Raw genomic sequence first — 17,912 nt, 5'->3', positions numbered from 1 at the left:
CAAAAAAAAAAAAAAAAAAAAAAGATGGAAGAGGAAGATAAATCAGTGTCAAGTAATGCCGTGTGAAAAACACTGGCCTCTTCAGGGCTGGCTTTAAAGATGGAAGTGAGACCAGCCTAGTGAGACCCATTTGGACTTCTGATCTCAAGAACTGTAAGGTTTTACATTCATTTTGCTGTGAGGCACTACATTTCTGGTAATTTGTTATAGCAGCCATAGAAAACAAATCTGGTAGTAGGGAGGTGGGTGGTAGCAGTGGTTATTGCAGCTTCACTGCATGTTTCATGCTGAAGAGGCCCGTGTAAAATCTCTGATTGTTTTTGTAAACATGGATGCAAATTCATATTCAGTTGCTACAGGCCCCATTTGTCTAGAACCACATTCTAACCAGGAGGTGAGATGCAGGGGAAAACAAATATTGTGGGCTGACCCTTGAACCATCCTGTGTGCCACACAGGAGAAGACCTAGAATTTCCTCTAATGACAATGACTCCTTTCTTCTGGTTAACTTCCCACTTGTAGGTTACCCCACAAAGCCAATGGCACAAGTATAAACAATTCCAGTTTCCTCCCTTCCTCAAAATTACTGTCTCTAGGCCCCTCCTCTGGCTTCAGCAGCTCCCTCTCCATGCAGAGCCCTGGTTCTAGCCGACCAACCATCTTGGAGCTCCTCTATGCCTCCCAGCCCTTCCCTTAGTTCCTCCAGAGCAAGAGGATGTGGTGAGCTGGCTGGCCTGCATGAGCATATCCTAGAAAACGGTTTCTGTTGGAGGAGCAATGGAACACTGCTCTGCCTTTGACAGCCGCCTGACCCCTGAAGGTTCAACACGCTTGTCTCCCTCACCTGCCGCTGGTGGGTTGCCCTCTTGCCACTTCCATTGATGACCCCTTTGCTCCTTCAACTGAAGTCTGCACCCGCTCCCACCTCCTCTCACAGCCTCAGCTCATCCCTGATGACTCAGATCAAGTTTTCTTAGGATGAAATGAAGTGGGGTGAAGCTTTGTCTGCTTCTTAGAGTTCAGGGAATATCCAAAACGATCTAACAGTCACACCACCCTGACCAACTTTGTGACCTCATCCACATGAGGAGAAGGCAAGAATCTCAACAGCTGAAGTGTGCCAGAAACATTATGTTTTGTTTTAGTGAATCAGTGTAATTTCCATTTCAAGTCCCCATTTGGCTTGCTGATTGACAATGTCAGTTACTGCTGGATAGTCTTTCCCTCGCTGGGGTTGTGTCTCCATTGTGGGTGGCTTATTACTATCACAGCAGCGTGCGTGCGTGTGTGTGTGTGTGCGTGCGCGCACACACACACACACACAGGGGCCCTCTGACCCAGGTTGTCCGTCCACACCAGACTCCCAGGTCTGTATCACCCCATCCCACTCTTGGTCACTGATACCCACAGGTTTGTGGCTGCCCTCTCTCACCCCCCACTGCAAGGTCTGTACAGATTTGACTCTTTCTTAACTATTTCTGTGTCCCCTTTTGAGGGCCTGTAGGGAATTCTGCTACGCCTTCATCCCATACCCTACACAACTACTCCTGGGCTGTGGGAATTCTATGGGGCTGTCACAGGCCTCTTGATCTGGGCACACCAGGAATCATTTTCTACTCTACTGCTCCTGTCCATGCTGGGCACCCAGGAAACACAGTGGTGTCTTTGCTCTTCCATCTCAGAACCTCTTTTGTTGTTGTTCTCTTATTCCCCTCCATCCTCCAGGGGGCAGCAGTAATGCAGCTCTTTCTCAGGGACCCCACTGAGGAGTCCTCTCTCTCCTTCTGCTCTCCTTTGGAGACTCCATCTCATCTTGGGTGGTGAGTGGGGTGGATACACCAAATCTTTTGTATCTTTGACAGACTTCACTTTTGAATCTCAAAACCCAAACAGTTGGATGTTGGGTGCTTTAGTTCCACTGGGACAACTTTTCTTTTACATAGAAATGCCACATGTGGGAGGGTCACTACACAACAGCGACACTAGTGAATATGTCCCCGTGTTGTCCCCATACGCGGCAAATGGGTGCAGGGTGCCGCCTGCCACTCGCTGTGCAAAGACTACCCACACCAGGGAAAAGCAGAGCCTGTGCTCCATGAATCTGCAATCATGGGCATCTAAGCTTAGAATATCCCACTCTGTTGCAAGTGAAAACACGTAGGTATATCTCTTTGGCCCAACTCAGGAGGTAGATGTTTTCTCCCTTTTGTTAATACAGTCACTTGGCAGTTTCAGCTTTCTATGAACATTCTTCTGGAAAAGAATCTCAGCTCGTTGTGTAGTTAAGTTTATTTAGCACATAAATCTCTTAAAATCCATGCCCTTAAATGTTTATGGTCATGTGGGACATTATCAGTGTCAGAGATGGGCAGGGTTGAAGGCATTTGGGGTCAGACTACTTTCTTTTAATCTTCTCCAAACATTTTAGGTTTGGCAAAACCTGAATTGCATTTTGCCAAGCCCCAGTGCCTGTAATTTGTAAACCCCTGTGTATTTTCAGGGAAATGTAGTCCATATGTTTCTGATTGATTTACACTTAACTCATCTAAACGTTGTTTTGTTAGTGTTATTTGATGTCCAAAGGGCCTCAGAGCCTGTTTACATCTGTCTAAGCTGCTCATTTTCCTCCCTGAGACTCAGGAAGATCTATTTTGCCAAGAGTAAACTAAGTCAAATACTACACCGCCCCTCCCCACCTCCACCCCCCAGGACTGGATCAGACTTGGGTTGAATCTGACAAAGAGCTGAGGAAGTTGCACTGGGCTTTGAAGTTGACCACTCTACCCTACACCTCACCAAGAGGAATCAGAGCGCAAAGCCTCCTGCTTGGGGACTGTGACCAACAACACGAATACAGAGAACAGCTCCTAGGCCAGGCCAACTTCCTAGCCTGGCCCTTTTCCTTATGGCACTGATATTCAGCTGCAACTAGCCACCACCGACCTCAAAAGGCCCTTCCCTTATGACTCTTTCATCCAAGCTTCAGTGGGAAGGGTGGAATAGATTTTATACAGTGAATGAAACTGATCAGGCCTCTTGCTAGATCTGTGATAACAATCTCATAGAGCAAGAGTGTGGTTTTAAAATGAAACAAAAGAAATCCTTAGCTAGTGCCCCATTTCACTGAACCTTAATTTTAGATAGCTTGCATTTGCCTTGCAAATGGGTCCACAAATTACCAAGCCACAAGCATTTAAAACCATCCTGCCCACTGCCAGAAGGAGTATGCCTGGCAGAACCGATGAGGCTGGCCCCTACTGCTCCACCGCCGTAGAAGTGAGTTATAGGAGTGATGCTTGAACTGAGATGGCATTCCACAATTTTGGAAACATGATGACTAGGGATGGGGACAAACTCACTGCAACTTTATGATTCAACGTTGAGGGAAATGGCGTTTTGTTTTGAAAGAAGCACGGTGGCTCACGCCTGTAATCCCAGCACTTTGGGAGGCCGAGGAGGGCAGATCATGAGGTCAGGAGATCGAGACCATCCTGGCCAACATGGTGAAACCCTGTCTCTACTAAAAATACAAAAATTAGCTGGGCGTGGTGGCATGTGCCTGTAATCCCAGCTACTCGAGGGGCTGAGGCAGGAGAGTTGCTTGAACCAGGGAGTCAGAGGTTGCGGTGAGCCGAGATCATTCCATTGCACTCCAGCCTGGCGACAGAGCCAGACTCCATCTCAAAAAAAAAAAAAAAAAAAAAAAAAGCAGCACTTTAATGTGTATTTGGTTGTGTTCAAGCAAACTCTATTTGGAATGGAGGTATTTGAGACAAAGAGGAGCCAAGTAACTCTATAAAATAATATGACGGGTTGTCTTGTCTATACACAGAGTTGCATCTCAGAGATAATTATTTCATTGGACTTGGAGGAACCACTGAGGGATTTCTCTCTTTTTTGGACCCCAAAATGTATCAGGGAAGCCAGATTCTAGGTAGAAGGAACATGGTCAAAGCATTTGGGGAAAAGCAGACTGGTCCCTGAAATGTGGGACAAATTAGGAGTTAAGGACAAAGATGGCTAGGACTTCCTAGCTCTAAGGTTTAAGTTTTCTGTTTCTATTTTGTAATTCCCTTTTGCTATCTTTGAGCTTTCAGAAAATTTCGATCAATATTACAGTCTGGTCTTATGTTCTGGGAGACTAAAGGAGGGGTCTGGGTCTATGCAGTGGGGGAGCCAGCTACTGGAGAAGCCAGAGGTGACTTAGAGACAGTAGAAAACTTGTCCATCCAGGGCAACCTGATGTGGCAAACAGGCCTGATCTTTGGAATGTGGATGCATTCCTGGGTGATTCTTAGAAACACCTGGAGTAGGAGAAGCTCACTAAAGACTGGCTTTCCTGCAGCCTCCTGGGATAGGAGCTAAGGTTGTAGCTATTTGCATGTTAAGGGAAGAGTCGAGCCTTGAAGGCTGGAGAACTTGGGGACATGAGTATCACATCAGTGTTAACTCTGGTGGGTGGCCAAGTGGCCATATTTGCATGTCTCACTTTCAAACTGGGCAGCAGTGGTGCTAGCACAAGTTCCCTCCTGCTGGAGCCTCTGCAGAAGACCAGGCAGGCTGCTCTCCCACAGTCACGTGAGCAGATGTCCTCTCCTGCCTCCATGAACCATCCCGTGTGGTTACCTGGATGCCATGATATCCCTCTGCTCCACTGTAGTGCTTTCTCTGAACTGCATTTTAGAGTGAAGCCATCAACCTCCACTGAAGGCTGAGAAATGTGTCTTCTGTAAGCATGTTGTTAAAGCTGTCATTTGCAACCTTAAAAGTCTCCTTTTGGTGGAACTCTAAGGAGACACTTCTTCCTCATCTTCATATCACAAGGAGTAGTTCAGCTCCTTGGGGGCTGGCTTTTTTTTTCTTTTCGTTTTTAAGTCATAACTTTTTAGAATTGTGGTAAAATGCACACGACGGAAAATTTGCCATCTTAACTGTTTTTATGTGCGAGTTCTGTGGCAGTCAGTGCCTCTACTGCTGTGCCACCCTCACCACCATCTATCTCCTGAACCCTTTTCGTCTTCCCAAATGGAAACCTTGTACCCGTTATACAATAACTCCCCATTCCCCTTGTCTACACTTCCTGGCAGCCAGCATTCTACTTTCTCTCTCTGTGAATTTGACTCCTCTGGTTACCTCCTCTAAGAGGAATCAGACAGTATTTGTCTTTTTATGACTGGCTTATTTCATGGTTCTGGTTTGTTATGATCACTGAATTGTCTAACAAATCAGATGTCTCTCCTCCCCCCATCTTTTTGCTTTGCCATGGCAGCTAGAAAACACAGCCAAGTCTCTGCCTGATCCAAAATAAGCATATGGGCTAGAAATTTTTGATGTAGCCTCATCCTTTATTCCATTTTTTATTTATAGTCTTGTGTTTTTTAAAAAAATTGCTGACCCACCTGTGATTTATTAAATAGTTCTTTATAGAAGGCATCTTTAATCCTCTTTATAACAAGGGAGAATATACATTTAAAAATACAGGTTGAGTAGCCCTTATCCAAAATGCTTGGGACCAGGAATATTTCAGATTTAGAAAATGATTGGTGATTCTGGAATGTTTGCATTATAAAATCTGACTCTGAAATGCTCCAATGAGCATTTCTTTTGAGCATTTTGATGGCACTCAAAAAGTTTCAGGCTTTGGAGCAGTTTGGATTTGGGATACTTGAATTTGGGGTACTCAGTCTGTATTAACAAGTAGTTGATGGAGGGATTTAGGGGATTGAGTCAAGCACGTAGTGAAGTGGGTTCTCACAGCCAGCGTGAGGCTCATCCATCCAACTGCACCCATCCTTGACCCTGGACGGCACCTCCTGTTGCAGGTGCAGGCAGTGGGGCTGCTCTCACTAATCTCTTCTTCCATGCTGCCCCGCTCTGCTCCAAAGTCAATGCATTCAGACTATGGATTAGAAGCCCAGGAACTTTTCTTATAACTAAATGTACTGGTCTAAGTCAGTGGGTTTCTAAAAGTGTTCTGTGTCTTGCTGCCAACACCTTGGTCTTTTAGGGATCCTGCTAAACACTTTCTCTTGGAAGTTCCTGGCATCCAGCAATGGGCTAGCCACCCCAACCAGTGGGCTTTCACAGGTGAGATTGGGGCTGAGGCTGGGCTTGGAGGTGAGGGGTCTTGCTTGAAAGATGAGGACTTCTTATTTAAAGCCAATACTACCAAGCCAGGATCTGAGTGATTTTCCTTGGAGTTATTCTTCCACACTGGAGAATTGTTTGTGACTGTTAGGCCCTGAGAAGTCGGTTTCTTTTTGCTCATCCTTGAGTGACCACTTAAGCCTGAACTAGTGCTGGGTGGGGTCCGCCACTGGGCCTTCCAGGGGCTTCTCCTTCATAACTTTTACCACCTGGCAAACCCCGTTGTTACACTTAGCTAACTTTATTTTATTATTATTATTTTATTTTTTGAGATGGTGTTTCGCTCTTGTTGCCCAAGCTAGAGTGCAGTGGCACAATCTCGGCTCACTGCAACCTCCGCCTCCCAGGTTCAAGCGATTCTCCTGCCTCAGCCTCCCAAGTAGCCGGGACTACAGGCGCCCGCCACCATGCCTGGATAATTTTTGTATTTTTAGTAAAGACGAGGTTTCACCATGTTGGCCAGGCTGGTCTCGAACTCTTGACCTCGTGATCCACCCACCTTGGTCTCCCAAAGTGCTGGGATTACAGGTGTGAGCCATCCCGCCCAGCCCACTTAGCTAACTTTAAAGAGGACTGGTCCATGCAGGCCATGAAGGTTGAGTACGGTGTTTGCAGTCAGGAGACCTCAAAACCTATCCCTGCCATTCACTAGCAGCGTGGCTTTGGGCTAACTGATTCACCTATCCGAAACTCCATTTCCTGCTGTAAAAGAGGGATAATAATACCCTTCTTTCAGAGTTGTTGTCAGAGTAAGGGAGTAACCACAAAGTTAATAACATGTTGTTTTTACAATAATTATTATGGAGAAAACTGATTCTTAGACATTATCCCCTGAATCCAGCTCTTTGCAGCAACTTTGTATTTCCTCTCTTGAGTTAATTTTTACAAATCTCAGAGAATTAATGCTGAAGGACTTTAAAAGGTCGTCTGGACCACGGTTCCCAAAGCTGACTGACATCAATGTCACCTGCAGAGCTTTAAAAGGCATTTAAAGTGGAGGCCGAGGACCCTGTATTTTTAGGTGGCTTTCCTGGTGGTTTGGCTTTGTCTACTGATGGACGTTTGAGCTACCCCTGCTCTAGACCCTCTCTCTGCTATTTGTCAACAACTTTTTTCTGCTATTTCAGGCAGGTGAAAACCCATCCCGTGTTTACAGTTTTCACCAAGCAGGACTCCACACCCTGCTGCAGAGTTCGCATAGTGTCTGATATCCTCTCAGGGCTCCACTCTTCCTTTTGCATTCTCTGCTTATGTCTCCAAAGATCTTGAATGGCTTGTGATGACTGTCCAGCCAGTTTCTTTGTCTCCCAATCTGGTTACTATCATGATCGTCTCCTTTGGGAGATGGGTTCTACCATTTGTCTCTTCTCGTTATTCTCTGAGGCTAGAGGTTTGCTAGACTCTAACTTCAACTCTTCATTCCTTCCCCACACTTTCTCCTGTCTGGAGTTTGGGTTTATTTTTCTTCCTGCCTAACTACTCCTAATATACTAAGTCAATAAACAGATTCACTGCGGTTACATATGGCAAACAGCTGAAATTTACAGTTGAGAGTAAAATTTCCTCATTTGGGAAAAAACCCATCATTTCACAGATTTAGAAAGTGGTCATTCTGATCTCCAGGGCAAATAAAAGTGTTTTATAACCTTCCACAAAAGCTTATGCCTTGATTAAATTTTTATTATGAATTATTAATTAAACCAAGGAAATGCAGAGGCCTAAACCATTGCTTAAATTTGCTCCAGATTGAGACACAAACCAAAGGCGGCAAGAAACCCTGAAGGGGAGGTTTAATGATGAGCAGCACATATAAAACTATCCGCATACTTCCATCTGCCAAAGGCTCCAAACCAGCCATGTAAATGAGCCCATGTGCCCACACCCAGGCAGAGACTGGCAATGGGCCTGGAAGAAACAGGACCTCCTCAGCTTCTCTCTCCTGGGGTCTGTGTTTGGGGCACTGTGCCGTTAGAGACACAGGGGCTTATCTACCTCATGAGCAGCTGTGGTTAGAGGGAGTAGCTGGTAGTAGTTCAGAAAAGCAGCCTGGTGTCTTGGAAGCTGAGCCAGAGGTCAGGAGAAGTGGGTCACTGCTCTCTGGATGGAGTGATTGATCCAACCAGAGCCAACCAATACAGTTGTGCAGGTTACCTGGAGGCTGGGCCCAGTGGGTGCTGACATCCAGCTTATGTCCTACCCACCAAGCCTTGCTCCTTGCTGTAGAGCTGCGCCCACTATGAGGAGGGAATACCTTTTTCTGACTCGAACAAGGGAGTCACATGGCCTTGCTTGGAGGCTGACAGCGTGTGTATGGGGTGAGTGGGAGGGATGGATTCTTCTTTCTCTTAGAACACAGAGGTGTTTTCTGGGCAAGTGGTAGCCTGGAACTGAACCAGTAGATACTGGAGATGCAAAGCTGAACAAGGCTCTCATTCAAAGAGCTCAGAGTACCTTGATGAAGCAGACAGATATGCAGAGTATTCTAACATGTGGGGACAAGTGCTGTACAGGACATCTCTATGGGTGCCCACCCAGATGGGACTGGACAGTGGGGAATCAGAAGCTTTCTTGGGGATGATGTCTAAATGAGTCTTGAAAAGTTGGAAGTTGGAAGGGGTTGGGATGAGGGTCTAAAGAGTGAGAAGGCACTGAAGGTAAACAGAACTACAAGATCAAAGTCATAGAGGATGAAGCAGCATGGTCCAAGAGCTCTCAGGGAAGACGTGGGGATTCTGAGGGGGGCTCCCCAGTTCATGTGGTTGCAGTTGAAGACATTTTCAAGTATGAGCAGTTATTCAAATATGAACTAAGTGGGCGATGCCCATTCCCCTCCCCAGTGACCAAGACTGGAGGGCTTGAGAACTCCAAGTTCCCAGCATGATACTTGGCATTTGAGTGCTACTTTCTTCCTCTTCCTCATTTCCTCCTGCCCTTTCATTTTTAATATGAAAACACTTGAATATGAAAACATAAAATATCTGTGTATCTTTCATAACATTCAAAAAAGAGCTAAAAAAATGTGAAGTGAAGGGTAATAACATGATGCTTTGGCCGTGGTCGGCTCCCCATGATTTTGTGTCCCTGCTTCTGAGCTGGCTTCTTAGAGCGGATTGTGATTGTGCCCCAGCAAGAAGCTGGCCTCTGGATCAATCGCTGCAGAAGCGGTCAGGAAAGGGGAGCTTGCCTCAGTAAGCCAAAGTCACCATTATCTGATTATCGTTAGGGATTCCCTACTCTCTGGATAGCTAGTCATGACTAGAGAAGATTCTGCATGGAGACAATATAACATTTATTTGGCTTTTATTTTTACTGAATTCAGTGCTCAAGGACAGTGGCACATTGACAACACTGCTTCCTAGCATGACATCACATAAATAAGTTTGAAGATATTGCTTAATAAGAACCCTTTAAAGATAAGAGAAATGGTAGAAAGAATTGAGGGATGCTGTTTCCTTTTTAATATCTGCCATGAATCATAGTCCGGAGAGAAGACAGAAAGCCAAGGCACGCAGGGACCAGGCACTAGCACAGGGGTCAGGAGGTGGGCGTTCACAGGGGGCACAGCTCAGATCCCTGCCTTTGCTTTGGCCTGAGGCTGGGCAGACAGGAACATGGAAAGCTATGGAGCTGGTCTGAAGGTTATGGTGGGGTGATTAAGCCTTTGCTGGCATATGGCTTTGCAATCTCATACACTGAATAAATCCATCAGAGCACTGCATCCACTCACCCAATTAGCCTGCACCTCATGAACACCTATTGTGAGGCCAGCACCATGGGGAAACTGAGAGAACCAGACATTCGAACACCACGGAGGAATGACCACACCCTGGGTGCTAACTCTTCCCTTCTGCTCACCTACCCAAAGGGAAAAGAAAGTGCAAGGTTCCTGGTTTACATTGAGTTTCTTGAGGGGAAAAAGGCTCTTGGTAAAACAATGCCTTATTCCTTTCCTTTGGAAGTTCCTTCTGCAGAATACAGCTCAATTGTGGGTCCCCAAAAGGCCCCCGAAGAATTTAAAAAAAAAAAGGGGGGGTGGTGTCAGGCGAGGGCTTTAGGACATAGAAGGTCACTTTTGGTTGTTGTCCTGTTGAGCCAACTGCTTTACTAACTGGAGTTAGTAAACTCGCTCAAGCTGGAGGGTGAGGGAATGGGTGGGGCTGAGGCTGGGGGTTGGTGAGTAGTTGACCCCCAGTGATTGTGTCTGAGGAAAACTCCTGTGATCCCCCATCAGAATATTTTGAAGGTGGAAGAGTCTTCTGGTGGGAAGGGAGAAGAGTGGGAGGAGGAAATAAGCAACAGGCAGCTTCCTTTCTCGACAGATGGAAAATAAAGGGCCTGTCCACAGCTCGGCGAACTGCCGTGGACCTCCCTGTGGGGCTGCTTTCTGAGGTGATGGTCTCCTTGCTCCTTAGCCAGGCTGGTGGAGCCAGCTACTGACGTTGGAAAGGAGTTGGAGGATGGTGGTTTGTGGCCAGCAAATGAGAGGTGTGGGGGAGGGGGAAGAGGAAAAATATAAGGGAGGGAGATGGTTCTTCAATGAAACCTCTGACCTCTTTTAAACCATAAAGAGGTCTGGCTGGTTCGATTCCAGTCCTTAAAACAGCTCAGTAGGATCTTAGGGATTACTTAGGTCAAACCCCTGAGAGGTGAGGAAACTGAGGCCCAGAGGTCCCACTTGCCTTTGGTCATGGGGTGAGTATGTAGCCCAGCAGGGTCCCAGCTCCTGTGAGCTGCGATTCATGCTGTTATCTTTGCTGAGGAGGCCTGAAGTTCCTTTAGCTTATCCCTGATGAAGTAAAGGAAGAGCCCATGAGGAAAGCATTCATCTCAGAGTTAGGTGACCTTGGCTTTGCGGTCTAGTTGCCCATTTCTTCCACTTTCCTTGCCAACATCTTTCTTAAGTCTGCCAGACCGGGGTGCAGTGCCACCCCCTTGCTGCCAGACAGGTGGCCTGTCCTGGGAGCAGGAAGGGGAGTTCAAGGCAAGCAAGGCCCACTGGGGGCCCCCTGCTAGAAGTGCTCTCCCCTTCCTTCTTTTGGAGGTGGCAGTTACTGGGCAGCATGACCCTGAGGAGAAGATAAGCTGCCTCTGATAGGAAGGTTTTATCTTTGAGGTTATTGCAAATGTGCCTGACTTCTTCATCTGGTTCTGTCCGGATCTGAACTGGTAGCCAGATAAACTGTTTGCAGCCCCATTTCATGTATTTATCAAGTCTAAACAATTGTCAGGAGGCAATTATCCCCCAGGAAGCCAATGGCAGATAAGCAGTGCCCTGCAGTCTGATTCCAACTATGGAATCTGTAAGTTGTCCCTCCTTGCCCTGTGCAGATTTTCTCCTCTGTCCCTGCTGCTCTAAATTTTAAAGGAGGTTTGATGTTCCAACACATTTGTTTTGGTGTTCTTTGCCCATAGCCCCAAATAAAATCTAATGGTTTTTATAGGTGGATAAATCCTTTTTAAAGGCTCTTTTGTTATCACCACGGGGTTTGTGAGCACTAAAACTGGGTTTTAAGGGATCAGTGAAACCTTAGAATCACGGTTTGCGGTATCTGGAAGGAACTGTGACCACTCGGTACAGCCCCTTCAAGCGGTAGATGAAGAGGGTGAAGCAGGAAGGGATTTGATGGCTTGTGAAGGGAGCGTGCTCTTCAGAATTGGGCAGACGTGCAGCTGAAGCTTGGTCTGGCCACTGATCTGCTGCCCAGCCTTGGGTAAACTTCTGGAGCCCGTTTCCTCACTGATTACATGGAGATACCAATCCAGACTCCACAGTATTGTGAGAGGTAGTAAAACTCTTTCCCTCTGGTCAAGGTCACACAGACAGCTGGGAGGCAGAGCTAATTACAGAACCTTAGTATCCGGGCTTCCAGGTCTTTATCCTTTCCATTATTCTGCAGGAGGTCTTCAGGCTACTGTTAAATGAAAAGTAAAGCTTCTACTTTGTCCCACCCAAAATTCTAGTTCAGTGTTTCCCAGACAAAGCACCTCCAGCAGGTCTGAGGCTCAGTTCTATGTGGGGACTCATGTTTATACGATGATAGCATCTGTATTTTTTCTGGATGAACTAATAATCGACTTGCCATTGTATTTAGGAAAAACCAGACATCACCTCATGGACGTCTAATTGAAAGGGACCATCAGTTATTCCATTCATTCTGGCAAATTTTCTTTTTAGCTTTGGTTGCAGCAGGAAGAGAGAAACGTCTGGGGGGCTTTTTGTCTGGTGGAAAGGCATCACTGGTCCACAGCCGGGGACCCCTGGATGACCCATCCCAAGGTCCCGGCCTGAGTCTGAAGTCCCAGGGCTGGTCGCAGGCCGACCTTGCAGCCCTCGCCCGAGCGTTGTCTGCACCTCGGACACTAGGTGGCGCCACAGGAACATCCTCGCGGCCCGAGGCGCGGTCGCAGCCGGGGAGTAGTCGCCGCGGTGCTGTGGAATTTTCTGGTTTTTTTCACGCAACGTCAGGCGTCCTGCTGGCGCCCTCTCGCCACCGTGCCCTCCCGTCAGAAGCCCGGCTCCTAGCCGGGGAAGGCCGGGTGCTGGTCTGCCAGGAGCTGGGACTTGCGCCGCATGGAGTGTCGGGAGTCTCCAGTGCCGTGCGTTCAATACCACAGGGCCAGGCTGTTTGCTCCCCATCGGTCGCTGCCCCCAGCACCCCGGGTTATTAAGGACTCATTTGCTTGGAGCGGCATCATTACAAGGGTGTGGGGTACTACATATACTCCGTATTTTTCTATTTTCGAAAGGCTGCAGGCGCGATGCACAGTGCGCTCGAACGGTGGGGCCTCGTGCTAGCCCGAGGACCGAGCAGGGGCCGGGCAGGGTCTGCTCAGCCAGGCGGTCCCGGCGCAGCGGCCTCGGGAGGCCCTGCAGTCCTTCACCCCTGGAGGCGGGCGTGGGGGCGGGCGCGGGGCGCTTCCCCTTCTTAGGGCCCTCAAACCGCAAGGGGGTTTCCGCTTCCTAGTCGATGGTCGTCCTCTCCCATTCCCGGCTGCATCTCCATTTACCCGTCGCCCATTTCCTCTGCCCATCCAGGCTCCTTGGCTCCGCTGGGGTCTCCGTTCCCTTCTCCCGGTCCCCCCGCCAGGTCGCGGCTTCTTTGTCCAGGACTCCGCAGGGGCTTGACCCGAGGACGCTGGTTTAGGCCGGATCTGGGGTCCCTCGTCACTCCCAGGCTTCTTCCACTTCCGGATTCTGGAGAATCGGGAATCAAGCCCTGCGCTTGCCTCTCCTTCCTCCTTCGTGCTGAAAGCACACTTCAGGCACGCTTCCTGTCCGCCCAGGCATCAGTTCTGACAGTGAGCTGAGAACAAGGAGTTTCTTTTTCTTCCCCAGAAGTTGCCTTTTGTAAGGACTATGTCCGCACCAGGGCTTGATACATGTTGCTACTCCTGGGAGTATGAGACTGGGAAGTTGATGGAAATGTCAACATTAGCTTTAATGGTGAGGCCAAAGGGAGAATGGACCCAGCGTCAAGCCTGGGTAGAGGAGAACGGGAGAGGGAGGACCAGAACACGGCCCCCCGTTCACTGCCTTGGGGTGTCTGAATCCTGCCTTTGCTGTTGGTGAGCTCTAGGACTATGGGTAAGTTGGTTAACTTTTTGAGCCTCAGTTTCCTGTTCTGTCAAGTGGGAATACAACTCCCTAGCTTACAGAGTTGTGGTGAGGATTATGAACTGTTATGCATCTACAGTGCCCTCCCCGCAAGTGAAAAGGCTCAGTAAATGGTAACTGTTATCATGGTTCAATCTAAACTTCCGTGCTTGCCTTTCACCAAATTGATGTTACAGAAATCAAAAGGTTCCTGTTTTTCCCACCTTGTTTGGAATTAGGAAAAACTTTCCCTGCACCGTTAATGTTTTATAGGCCTCTTCTCTCCAAGACAGAAAGGAAGAGAGGGTAACGGGGCTTATTTTTTTCTCCCAGGACTCTTGAAGAAGGATTCAGGATGTGGCTGTGCCACTGGGGATAAACGGTGTAACACTGGGGCGGGTCAGCTTCCTCATTGGTACAGTGGGACTCTTATACAGGCCCCTTTCTTTCCAGCACCAGATACTGCTACACCATCTCATTGGCATGGACCTATATGTGGCAGCAAGTCCATCTCATCGCTTTTGGTGAAAGCACAGTTTATAAAGATTCTCATTGTGAGAATGGGTAAACCATCCCTTTTATTAAAAATCAAACCAGAGATTCCTTTACCTATCAGTACCTCCTGCTGCTAAAAAGCAGCAGCTAAAAAGCAGCAGGAGGTATTGATAAGGGATGTCCTATCTAATTTCCTGGTTTAGAGAATGACTATCCTCATTTTAAGAGTTAAACATTAACCCCATTAACACCTCTGAAAAACCCTCCCAACACGTTTATCTCATTGACATCATGGGGTTGGAGGTCACTGTAGACGAGGAACTGGGACACCAAAAGGAGAAACTCTGGCCACCCTTGCACCCTGTTTCCAGTGCTGGTCCGGCATCACCCACAGATGCTAAGGAGCTCTGGAGACCTTACCAGCCCCTGTGATTGGTCACCTTACTCTTCCATGGACAGAGCAATGAACTTAGATTCCTGCTGGGATCCTTTGAGGGCAAGCATACCCTTCTTCCAGCTTGTGCTGTGAACTCCGCTGCAGCCGTAAGGACTGTCTGTGACAGTGAGCCCGAGATGACTGGGCCCTGTGCTCCCTCCTGGCCCCACAATCCTTGGCCTGCCACAGAGAACTGAGCTCTTTTATTAGCACGGTGAATGTGACTGATACAGCTAGCCATTCCCTCGTGTGAATGACTCAGTTTATTAATGCTCTGCTAAAGATGGCTTCTTTGCTTGCCAGCAGCCTTAAACAGTATTTCATTAAAACTGGCTTAATTATTTTGAGAAGACGGCCCAATTAAAAGCTATATACTCCCTCTATGTAAGTGTTTATACATAGAGCTGTATATATAATACATATTTGTAAGTGTGTGTATGTATATGTGTATGTATGTGTCTATAAATATATAGTCTTAGCAATTTAATTACATGGGATAAATTGTTGGAAAAAATACCCAGGAGCTGGTGCCCTTTCTGTTGCCGGATTCCGAGTAGAGGCCACCCCTCCACGCTGGGAGAGGCTGGTGTTGGTGGTCTCTCAATGACTCTGCCGTGGAAGTCCCAGCTGCACAGAGCCCTGCCCCAATTTCAGGAGCCAGCAGCCTCGGGAGAGGCGGATCCTGACCTCTGCTCTGCTCTTGGGATGGCCTTTCCCTTCCCAGCAGGGTTGAGATACTTGGGCTGGGAAATGTTGTGGCAAAGTGTTTGCCAAAGCTGGGGAGAGACACAGACTTGGGGCTTTTGTTTCTGGAACTGGCTGCCTAGCTTTCCTAATGAGCAAATATGTTCTCTTTAAGGAAACAAACAAACAAAGCAAAAACACCCATTCATCTGGATTTTATTCATTTGTTTTAAATACAAACAAACAAAAGGAGAGTGGTTATTTCTGCACCAACTGTTTCAAATGCAAGTTACTCCATTGCTCGGGGTGGTTGGATGGTGCTTGTCACCACAGGACCCACAGGGCTAGTTCCAACTGTTATTTGGTAAGGCTTTTCTTCTTTCCAAAATTCCCAGTGTTCCTTTAAGGCCCATTTAGCTGCGGGTTTTGTTTATTCTCCCGGCAATCAGCATTTAAAATAAGACAAACAAGCATTTTTCCTGGGCTGTGATTCCCCCCAGCCAGCCTCCACCTGCACACCTGAAGCCAGCATGTCCAATCGAATTTCTCTGTAACCCATATCCCCTTTAGAGACTTACCCCCTTCGTATACCAGGCTGGAAATAGGGAACTTAAGCAGGGCAAATGTAATTTTAAGAATTGCTAATGATGCTAGAAATCTGCAATGCAATTAGCATCATTGGATTTGGCGCTCCTCCGAAGGCACAAAACTCCTTGTCATAGCGCAGTGGCAGCAGCGGCAAGTGCCTCCGCATGTGCCGGGCTGTCCGGGTATGCTGGCAGCCGCTTTGCACTGAGATGTGAGCAGTTGGTTAGGCTTCCTCTCTTTCTTTGTCACAGATACTGACTTCTTTGTCTCTTCTCTGGGTTGCAGAGGGATGGGTGTTTTCCATTGATTATAACTTTAGCATTTGACCCTCCAGTGCAGTCACTCTGTTTTTTAGAAAACTGAGACTCTCACTTTGTGAACTCACTGTGCTCTCTGTGATTTCATTGCTGTAGTTCAACTACCGATCCCCCGTCCTGAACTCCAGTACTTCTGATGCTATTAATTGGTACCTCAACAGTTGTGGGGGCCTTTCCATCATTGCCCACCATAGGATATACTTTTCTTTTTCTCTCTCTCTTTTTTCTAATTTCCTTGTCTTCTTCACTCTCCCTGGAGCCAGAGGTAGTATGAAGAGTTAAAAATAGGAATATAAAGAAAGCCAGAGGGAGAGAGGGAGTGAGAAAGAAACATTTTAAAAAGAGAGGAAATGAATTATTGGTTTAAAAATAAACCTTTACTTTTTCGCAGAAAAATTATTTTTGTTCTCTGGAAAAATAACATGGGCTAGGCATGAGAAGCATGTCAGCTGGCTAAAAGATTGCAAAATCCGGAAGATGATCCTGATGGTTCTGTTCAGTTTAGCAAGGGTATCTACTAGGGGATCCTCTTTTGAATACGGAGGCCCAAATCAGAAGCTTGTAGAGGGGAGCTATTCTTCCAAGATTCCAGATGTGTCTGTGAGACAGTACATTATGGGGCAAATTGATTTCACCCTTGGGAAACCAGGGAGATCTTCAAAGTTATGTCTGCAAAGCCAGCTAATGCAATTCCCCATTAGTGCATTAAAGTGTGCCCTTATTAATTCAAACATAAAGGCAACAAAATAAGCTGTTAAATTTAAAATATAATACATATATAATGAGAATGTGTGAAAGCCTTATTCAAATGAAAATACAGGAGTGTTTGAACTACTGAGGTATCTTTTGTATTGAATTATGAGCATATGTAATAGATTTAATTATTAATTTCCCCATTGTTCTATGCACACAGACAGGGTTCAAGGCACAGTCATTCTCTGGCTTTCATAGATCTAATTTGTATAATTATTGCCTGAATAAAAAATTGCTCCAATTCCTAGCTCTCTTTCTTTCTTTCCCCCTTCTAAGTACTATTTCAATGCTGCATTCCAAAAGGGGAACACCTGCCACTTCTTCAAAGTCAGCTGATCATTTGGAATGATGGACGGCGCTGCTGCCGATGACGTCCCCTTTCAAGTCTCTTTGTCTAAGTGAATTATCGTGCATCCTTTTAATTTTATTGAACAAATTACATTTGTCAAGGTCTATCTTTGTAAATAAATGATAACTAGAGACACATGGATGCGTATTTCTGCTGTTCAAGGGCTCCTGTTCCATTTCTGGAAGCCAGATGAACATGGAACAAAGGAGAAACTTTCCTCTAAAAGCAATTATCTTTCTGCATTCCCATCAGTATAATTATATTGCAGGGAATTTTAAGAAGCTGTAGAAGTAGAATTGAATGCTTAAAACTGTGTTTGCTGAATTGCTATGCAAAAGTTGAACAGGCTGTATTGCATCACGCAAAATCCTGGCCACATTTCTGTACGTTTAGAATGCGCCTGAAGGGTGGAGATGGTGTGGCGAAGGCGGTGGAGACGGGGATGAGGTAGATCACATTTAGGGTTTCCTGTGTTTCTTGAATGGAATATTTAATGACGTTTCTGAAACCTGAGGGCTGTTAGCAAGGTGACTGGGAATGTGTCTAATA

General features: G+C 46.8%; 1 protein-coding gene across 1 annotated transcript; it reads left to right on the top strand.

The window, feature by feature from the left end:
* Positions 1-9,919: 9,919 nt before the first annotated feature.
* Positions 9,920-17,255, top strand: LOC105521855. Its single transcript, XM_011956194.1, is given in 8 exon segments — positions 9,920-10,073; positions 12,323-12,511; positions 12,598-12,805; positions 12,808-12,857; positions 13,184-13,419; positions 13,422-13,495; positions 14,195-14,295; positions 14,540-17,255. Coding segments are annotated over 8 exon segments (1,110 nt in total). The 3' UTR covers positions 14,638-17,255.
* The last annotated feature ends 657 nt before the right edge of the window (positions 17,256-17,912 follow it).

The sequence above is a fragment of the Colobus angolensis genome, unplaced genomic scaffold, assembly GCF_000951035.1.
Source record: "Colobus angolensis palliatus isolate OR3802 unplaced genomic scaffold, Cang.pa_1.0 Scaffold41, whole genome shotgun sequence".
In the NCBI taxonomy this organism is placed as follows: domain Eukaryota; kingdom Metazoa; phylum Chordata; class Mammalia; order Primates; family Cercopithecidae; genus Colobus; species Colobus angolensis.
This window is presented reverse-complemented; position numbering and strand designations above follow the sequence as displayed.